At 36.6% G+C, this 9,898-nt stretch overlaps 1 protein-coding gene across 1 annotated transcript; it reads right to left on the reverse strand.

Moving 5' to 3' along the window:
* Positions 1-543: 543 nt before the first annotated feature.
* LOC306699320 (methyltransferase-like protein 27) lies at positions 544-7,718 on the reverse strand. Its single transcript, XM_079163899.1, has 6 exons — positions 7,651-7,718; positions 4,772-4,909; positions 4,322-4,450; positions 2,099-2,234; positions 1,389-1,481; positions 544-956 (listed from the first exon to the last, which is right to left on the reverse strand). The coding sequence occupies exons 2-6, from the start codon at positions 4,886-4,888 to the stop codon at positions 727-729; spliced, it is 705 nt and encodes a 234-aa protein (XP_079020025.1). The 5' UTR covers positions 4,889-4,909; positions 7,651-7,718; the 3' UTR covers positions 544-726.
* Positions 7,719-9,898: the final 2,180 nt, after the last annotated feature.

Raw genomic sequence — 9,898 nt, forward strand, 5'->3', positions numbered from 1 at the left:
ATAGATCGTCGTTGGATGGGGAAATTTAGGCAAAAACTACACTAAAGATTAGGTGATTGGAAGGATAATGTTGCTCGTATATTGTTAAGTTAGGCAGTTCTCTGAGTGAGCGGGTTAGGCGGGTATTCATGGGATGCAGGAAGTAGCAGAGCAGAGGAGCCGTCCTGCTCCTGACATTCTGCTGATGTCAGTGACGCATCTTTAATTTCAAGAAGTGATTGGAAAACAAGCCACATAGTGGAAATGTTTAATGATAGATAAACCGTGGAACATTACTGTTCTTTGACTGAAGTAAGGTTTTGAATTTAGGACTTTAACTTGTATTTTTCAACTGTGGTTTTGATCATTTTACTTCAGTAAAATATCTTAAAACTTCTTCCACCACTGTTTATGAAGTTATTTAATGTCTTGACATTCATATCACATTATTATCAGACAAACAGTCCAGTTAGAGTTCAGTTAACCTGCTGCATGTCTCTGGACTGTGAGAGCTGAAGAACGAGTCAAACACAGAAATAAAGTGAAATACAAGACACATTGTTATGTCTTTCCTGTCTGAGTTTATTCTTCATATTTAGCCTTTTGTTTACAATAACTGAATGAAAACAAAGAGAAGTATGACATTGTGTTTCAGTGTCGTCCAACAGCAGCCAATAATAAACACAACGTTCATGAAGAGCTGACGTTCTGTCAGATGTTGGAAGTGAACGAATGGACTCAGAGTGATTAGTTCAGTGACTTCCTGTACAGGTACATGGTCCCACTGATGTATTTCTCATTCTGCACGTCTTCACGATGATTAAACACATCGATCATGTATTTGTCCATCTCTTTGGTGATCACATGACTCCAGAGTTCCTCCTCCTCCATCAGCTGCAGCTCTTTCTCCATACACACTTTGTATTTGTTTCCAGACTCTGACTTTAGGCCGTTTCTCGACATGTAAATGTATCCTCCTGCAGGAATGAAATATTCAATGATTAAAGACCTGAAGAAGAAGAATTTATTCTCCTCTAATATCATGTCATCCTGTGAGACTCTCAGGGTTTAGAGTACAGTAGTTGAGAGCTTTAACGTCTCTAAGTTTATACAAAAGTAAATAACAGCTACAGAAAAATCCAGCAAAGAAGTAAGAAAAACGTACATTTTTTGCACAAGTCAATGTCAACGTCACTGTTTTCATTTGTATTAAAAAACAGACAATGTTTGGGCTGAATTTTGGGAGTTACTAACAAATATTAGTAAATCATCTGCATAGAATAACACTTCCTGCTTCCTCTTTCTCAAAAAAGACACTTTAATACCATCAGGTTCAACCATGGCAATAAACGGTTCTGATTCTATTTGAATTCATGCTCCCAAGAGAACACATGAGCAGTGTTGGTTACCTGGTTTAGCAGCGAGGCAGAGCTCCCTGATGACACTGACCGGCACAAAACCATCTCGTAAAGCGCCAACGATCATCACCACATCAAACATCCCTGAAACCAAGAGGAGGAGGAGTTAGCTTGTGTTTTATGAAGAGGTGGAGCTGTGGCCATAGAAAGAGAATGAATGTGTATAAGTCACATTATTATCTCTTCTCTTTTTTTATTCAATTCTTGAACAAATAAACAAAACAGAGTATACGTGAGAACGCGGATGTATTCTAAACGCCCACTCTTTCTCAGAGGAAAAGGAAAAGTAGCCACTAATTAGCTTCAGAACACTATTCTAGGCATTCCTGCTTCATTGGTACAGCGTCCACAGCCGCCAGACAAACGTCCCTCTGCTGCTTCACCAGCTGGTTGTGGTTTTGGTTCTTGCTCATTAAAAAAAACTTGATGATTCGTAAGCAAATTCTAGTATTTTGAGTATTTCTTTTATGATTTCCTAGAGGAAGTATGGTTTATTGTGGATGGACGTCAGATATTATGATATCCTCTAGAATTGTAGGTCACACTGAAACATTCCATTTCATGTCTGTGTGTTCACATTTGACTGAGTGGTGAAGAAGAGAAGATTTAACAGTTTTCACTTTAATTCACCTCCTGCAGTATCTTTAAACCCTGATCCCCTGCGGTGAGAGAAGTGTGTATGTAGTGTGAGTGTAGTGTACCGGTCTGCGCCGGCAGTGGCTCTGTTCCCAGTAAGGCCAGTTTGAGCTCCTTATAGAGGCCGGTCTTAGCAGCTTGATCCAGCATGCCTTGACTGCCGTCCACTCCCACAAAGTGCTTGAAGCCCAGTTCAACCATCTGTAAACACAAGAAGAAGAAGACGACCAACATTAACAGTGAAACCTCCAAAGAGTCAGGCTTTGGTCTGATCGTCTGTCCGTCCAGCACTTTAAAGTCTGACACCGTCGGGCCCTCAGACACTTAGTAATCTACATAAAAACTTTGATAATAAAAGTTAAGAGAAGTTAAAAGGTTGTTTTCTCAAGATTAATAGCAGTGAAGCAGTTGCACTACAACATATAATTTGGATCATAAATATACACAGGTTAATGGTAGCGATCGGTCTGGGTGGGGTTGCATGCAGATTGGTATGCACAATATCAGTTCTGGTGGTGTGAGTAGTAGTGGTCCCCCCATGGTATGGGACACTAGTCTTGATTCAATACTGTTCCCTAAACATTTTACCATGAGCCTTTATGCAATCCGCACTTAGAACTGAATAGTATGGACTCTTTTTTTACCAGATGTAAACATAATTTATTGTCAACAAGCCAATTCTCACAGAGTCCAGTTCCTTTGCAAGTGCATCGTGGATGACACTAGTATCTTAAACTGAGACAAATAAGGCTGAATCGTCTGCATACAGCAGCAACTTGCCCTTTACTGCACCTATGTCACTGAGCTAAATTAAAAATAAGAGGGCCACGGATAGAGCCCTGGGGTACCCCACAAATCAACACTCTAGCTTCCGATGGTCTACCGTATTAAAAGCTTTTTGGAGATCTAACAAAACCATCCCTGTGTAGTAACAGCTTTCATTTTCTATCCTCACCTGATCAAAAAGGTGAATGAGATCAGTATCAGTGGAGTGGACCTTTCTGAACCCAGATTTAAGTTCATAAAACAGTCGGTAAATTAGAATGTCATCCTCAAATTGGTTAAAAATAGATCAAAGGTAGACAAAGGGTAATAGTTCCCCACTAAGTGGACATCTACTCTGGTCATTTTCAAAACATTGGGAATCTTACTTTTTAGGACGGACAGATTGAAAAGGTGTGGCTGGCCTTGTTTGGGCTCATTGAAGACCATAAGGAGGCCACTTTGTCTTTTGCTGTCACACTCTGTTCAAACCTGTCTTTAGTGTCCTGGAAAAACTATCTCAATGAAAGAACGGCACTAAGAGACTATGGGGGACTTTGAGACCAAAGATGATGCAGCAGTAGTGAAGGAGTGTTGATTAGCCACCGTTGCATTGTCCTGGCAAATTATAGCATCAACATCTAAACTATAATTTCAAGATCTTGCTTGGTTTTAACGGATGAGTCCATCTCTTTCAACACCTTCTACAATTTGTGCGGCTGGTTCAAGTTGTTATTTACCACATCTTTGAATACAGAGATTGTTCTTTGTCTATTCTGTATCTGGCCTGGTTTCTAAATGTTACATACTCATCATTATCCTGCTGCTTCTTTGACTTTTTAAAGTATCTCTCTTCCTAATCTCAAAAAGAAATCTAACTGGTGATCCTTATCATAGGAGCCAATGAATGAAGGAAAGATAGGAATGTTTCAATCATAGCCATGTGTAGTGGTAGCTAGTTAAAAACCTTCCTCGCCACTTTAAAGGATTCTGACTCATGTAGACTACCGTGTCCAACTCAAACTTGCACTTCTGCTTCGTATACTCTCCTTGGACAGCTATCCAATGATGAGGCTTCTAGTGAATGAAAAGTAGTTAATTCCACTAATATAAACTACAAAAATATATTCATATGCAACGATGGATTATCAAAATTTAACCTTCTGCTGAAATAGTCTACAAAGTGCGTTCAGAAGATGTGTTACTCCACACACTTAAAGGAACCAACACAAAAACCTTAAAACTAAGAGATCCCGTTTCCTCAACAGCACATTTTGTGATTTTATTTCTTGTGTCTTTTGACTGTCTTGATTATCAAACTGAGGCAAAATTCCTAATAATTAAATTTTACAGCAAAAAAGTATTCAATCTTCAATATGTCCCATGTTGAGCCCCTACACTTAAAATAACATGAAAGTCTTGACGTCTGCCAGGAGAAAATCTTTAAAACATCAGTCTTATGTTTGAGCTGCCCATCATCTTGGTTCAATCATCCAGAAACACTGAGGTTTTCCTTTGGGGCTCACCAGTTTAGCGACCAATCCAGACCCACAGGCGACATCAAGAACCTGAACTTGTTCAGGACGACCAGAGAAGTTATCCAACAGGAACTCTACCATCTCGTGTGGTGCCCTGTAGCTCATCGTCTTGTGGTCCTGTTTAAAAACATGTGTAAGTAACACAAAGTGTAACAATCAGTTTCAGGTCCATCAGACAGAGCTGTCCCCTGTATACCAGGCTGTATTTGTGGACCAGAAGCAGAAACAAGTGGAATTCTATGCAGATGATTTGCTTTTATACATTGATAACCCTGAATATTCAAACATGTGTCAACTGCCATTTTTGATTCTGAAATATCACAACATAAGATAATGATTGAGTTTTCAGACGTGTTTCATTCTTAAAAGACAGATTTTGTTGTTGTTGCATTGAAGCCTCCATCAGACCTGAAGGAGGATGAGTTTCTGTCCACCGACCTGTTCGTACGTCTCCGCCCAGCTGTCGTAGAACTTCACCCTTTGCTGTGAATCGACTCCTGCTAAGGGCTTAATGAAGGTCCTCAAATCGTCCACAGTTCTGCTGCTGTCTGACATGATGAGGAGACGCCTTCAAACCTGCCGGAGGGGAAACATGGAACACGTACTTAACATGTGGAGTCGACAACACAGGAATGCAGAACACAAACAGGTAATCTGAGTAAACAGAGTTCAGGCTTCAGGGACATTTCTCTTTCCTCACTTTCATTAAATATCAGCAGAACTTGAAATCAGCACGACACAGCTCTTCATCAGCTGTAAACTCTCTGCTGCAGAATAACACACACACATGAATAAACATCGGACTGATCCGTTATAACTCGTATTCTGACGTCAGATTACAGCGAATCATTAATCACAGCCTCCTTTACGTCTTTCTTTTGAGCAACAAACTGACGTTCACGTTTTATCAGTGAAATGCATTACAGACGATTGATGAGTTGGAATTCAGTAGAATTTAACTGATTAATTCGATCATAGAAATCATAGAAATTATTTTTCCATCATCATTGAAAAAAATGAAATGTTACTTCTACTAAATTCCTGTATGATTATGTTCTGTGTAGTGTTCTGTTTGGATTAAGATGTACGGCCAAAACTTGAGACAGGTCAAACATATTTCTTACAATTTATAGTATTTTTACTAAACATGTTCAAAGACTCTCTGAGGATTGTGAGAGCAGGAAGGTTTGGTCATGGACATGCTATATGAAGCGTGAGTCATCAGAACGATCGGTTGCAATTGGCTCGAGCTTTACACGAAAGAACAGGGGCAGGCACTGTCCTTCAACGCGGACTCTCGTTGGCTATTGTAGGCTGTAGACAGGACATGAAAGCTCCTGTTGGGTCCAGTGAGGTGTCAATCTAAAGGTCAGAGTGCAGCCGCAATTTTGAAATCCAGAGAGCATCAGTGTTTACATGCGAACTGGAGTTGCATTGGAAAATACATAAATAATCAGGCATATCTGCCGGCTAATTTAAAATGATGCAACAGCATTCCGTGGGTATTTATTGATGTAATAATGTGTTTTGGATTAAATATTTTACTGGATTGCCTCATCTGGACCAGGGGTCGGCAACGCGCATGCGGCTCTTCAGCCTCTCTGTTACGGCTCCCTGATAACGTCGCTGGACATGCCGCCAAAAATAAAAAATGTTTTAATAGTTTGTCAACTACAATGTGCATCACATCCTATTACGTCGCTGTCAAACGCCTTTCCTGCAGATGGCTCATCAGATATGATGTGCAGACCTCCGCCCTCTGTAAGCTATTATAAACTATTGTAAGCTATTATTAGCTATTGTGAACTCTTGTAAACGATTGTAAACTATTGTAAGCTGTTGTAAACTCTTGTAAACTATTGTAAGCTGTTGTAAACTATTGTAAACTGTTGTAAGCTGTTGTAAACTGTTGTAAACTATTGTAAGCTGTTGTAAACTCTTGTAAACTATTGTAAGCTATTGTAAACTATTGTAAGCTATTGTAAACTGTTGTAAGCTATTGTAAGCTATTGTAAACTATTGTAAACTCTTGTAAGCTATTGTAAGCTATTGTAAACTATTGTAAACTCTTGTAAACTATTGTAAGCTATTGTAAACTATTGTAAACTGTTGTAAACTGTTGTAAACTATTGTAAACTGTTGTAAACTATTGTGTTGAGCACGTTAAGAGCTCTCTATGAAGCAGTGTTCCTGTGTATGTCTTTGGTGCTTTTATTGTGGAGGATGAAACGGAAGGAGAAAAAGAGGTTCTGGTGAAGTGAATAAAGATTCGTCCGTCTTGGCGCAGATGACGGAGCCCCGTGTTTATTATTGTATTATTATCATAAAGTATCAACACCCAGGTGGAGAGACAGACCATGCCCACTACCACAGGAGCAAATGCTCAATAATAACGGAATAACGCTTAAAGTATATATTGTCTTGGATTAAGAAAACAGCTGCCGTAAAATTAAACATCACACTATAAAAACACATTAAACAAGAACACACAAGCAAACATGTTCGTTACAAAGCCGCTCAGGCTTAAACCAGGGTTTAACTTTAAACCATGTTGCACCAAACTCTAAAACTAGCTTAAAATTCAGAAATGAATAAACTTTTAATCTCTTTAACTCTCTTTAAACTTTAAACCTAGATTTTATTCTGTAGCACAAACTTTAAACTCCAAGTTAAAGTGAGATGCAGGATTTACTTTAAGCGATCTGGCAGCGCTCCAGGAGCAGGACTTTAATGATTTTTTAAATTTTTTAACTTTTAATGAGCTACTTTACTTGTATGACTATGATGAACACCAACAACATGGGAAACAGGTAAAGCACGTTTTATTACGTACCATGTGGTACAAATGACGCTCTAGTATCAGTTCAGACAGGAGGACAATGCTCTTGCATGTCTAAGCCTGTAGTTTAGTCACACCTGATGAAAGTGATGCAACATTCACATTTTATTTCCAGAATTATGTCTTTGGAGAGATTCCATAAAATGTGTTTCTGCTGCAGCTTGTTGGCTTTTTGTTTGGTTGCCTGTTTTATTTTCTAAGATCGCTGTAGAAGCGAAACCGTTTGAAATATTTCAGAAATTAAGGAAGGTCAGGAGCAGCCACAGTGAGATGAACTCTTTAAATGTTCACAACCTGCATCTGAAGATTCTAAAAATCCATGACTGATCATCAAACCAAGTAAAGTGAATCTTTTGGACTGTTGATGAAACCAAAAATAGCCTTTAATGTTGATTAATTGATGAAAGTAAAGTGTAGTTTGAGCCCTCGCACTAATACAGCCTGACCGAGAGGAAGCGTGAGAGTCGTCTGCACTCACCTGTGTGTGGATCAGTTCAGGTAGAGGAGCAGGTCTGAGTGTGAGAGCAGTGATCGTGATGACGGTTTATAAGACGTCTGAACATGCGTGAGCTGCTAAACTAGTCAAACACGGAAACACCACAGAAGCCTGAGTCCTGCAGAGTAAAAAGTACAATATGTACCTGTGTTGGAAGGAACAGCTGATCTTCCTGGTCCTAGTCCTAGTCCTAGTCCTCCCTGTAGTAAAGAGGCAGTAAAGTATGAGGCTGTGGACGTGTTATAATGTTCATGTTTGTGATATAATGTTCATGTTTGTGTTATAATGTTCATGTTTGTGTTATAATGTTCATGTTTGTGTTATAATGTTCATGTTTGTGTTATAATGTTCATGTTTGTGTTGTAATGTTCATGTTTGTGATATAATGTTCATGTTTGTGTTATAATGTTCATGTTTGTGTTATAATGTTCATGTTTGTGTTATAATGTTCATGTTTGTGTTGTAATGTTTGTGTTTGTGTTATAATGTTCATGTTTGTGTTATAATGTTTGTGTTTGTGTTGTAATGTTCATGTTTGTGTTATAATGTTCATGTTTGTGTTATAATGTTCATGTTTGTGTTATAATGTTCATGTTTGTGATATAATGTTCATGTTTGTGTTATAATGTTCATGTTTGTGTTATAATGTTCATGTTTGTGTTGTAATGTTTGTGTTATAATGTTCATGTTTGTCTTATAATGTTCATGTTTGTGTTATAATGTTTGTGTTTGTGTTATAATGTTCATGTTTGTGTTATAATGTTTGTGTTTGTGTTATAATGTTCATGTTTGTGTTATAATGTTTGTGTTTGTGTTATAATGTTCATGTTTGTCTTATAATGTTCATGTTTGTGTTATAATGTTCATGTTTGTGATATAATGTTCATGTTTGTGTTATAATGTTCATGTTTGTGTTATAATGTTCATGTTTGTGTTGTAATGTTTGTGTTTGTGTTATAATGTTCATGTTTGTGTTATAATGTTTGTGTTTGTGTTATAATGTTCATGTTTGTGTTATAATGTTTGTGTTTGTGATATAATGTTCATGTTTGTGTTGTAATGTTCATGTTTGTGTTATAATGTTTATGTTTGTGTTATAATGTTTGTGTTATAATGTTCATGTTTGTGTTATAATGTTTGTGTTTGTATTATGTTTGTGTTTGTGTTATAATGTTTGTGGTTGTGTTATAATTGTTGTGTTATAATGTTCATGTTTGTGTTATAATGTTCATGTCTGTGATATAATGTTCATGTTTGTGTTATAATGTTCATGTTTGTGTTATAATGTTCATGTTTGTGATATAATGTTCATGTTTGTGATATGATGTTCATGTTTGTGATATAATGTTCATATTCATGTTTGTGTTATAATGTTTGTATTATGTTTGTTATAACGTTCATGTTTGTGTTATAATGTTCATGTTTGTGTTATAATGTTTGTGTTATAATGTTCATGTTTGTGTTATAATGTTTGTGTTTGTATTATGTTTGTGTTTGTGTTATAATGTTTGTGGTTGTGTTATAATTGTTGTGTTATAATGTTCATGTTTGTGTTATAATGTTCATGTTTGTGATATAATGTTTATGTTTGTGTTCTGTTTCTCATAACGTTCATGTTTGTGTTATAATGTTTGTGGTTGTGTTATAATTGTTGTGATATAATGTTCATGTTTGTGTTATAATGTTCATGTTTGTGTTATAATGTTTGTGGTTGTGTTATAATTGTTGTGATATAATGTTCATGTTTGTGTTATAATGTTTGTTTGTGTTGTAATGTTTGTGTTTGTGTTATAATGTTCATGTTTGTGTTATAATGTTCATGTTTGTGTTATAATGTTCATGTTTGTGATATAATGTTCATGTTTGTGTTATAATGTTCATGTTTGTGTTATAATGTTCATGTTTGTGATATAATGTTCATGTTTGTGATATGATGTTCATGTTTGTGATATAATGTTCATATTCATGTTTGTGTTATAATGTTTGTATTATGTTTGTTATAACGTTCATGTTTGTGTTATAATGTTCATGTTTGTGTTATAATGTTTGTGTTATAATGTTCATGTTTGTGTTATAATGTTCATGTTTGTGTTATAATGTTCATGTTTTTGTTATAATGTTCATGTTTGTGTTATAATGTTCATGTTTGTGTTATAATGTTCATGTTTGTGTTATAATGTTTGTGTTTGTGTTATAATGTTTGTGTTATAACGAGCGTGGAGGACATTGG

The sequence above is a fragment of the Pholis gunnellus genome (genome assembly GCF_910591455.1).
Source record: "Pholis gunnellus genome assembly, chromosome: 8".
Lineage (NCBI taxonomy): Eukaryota > Metazoa > Chordata > Actinopteri > Perciformes > Pholidae > Pholis > Pholis gunnellus.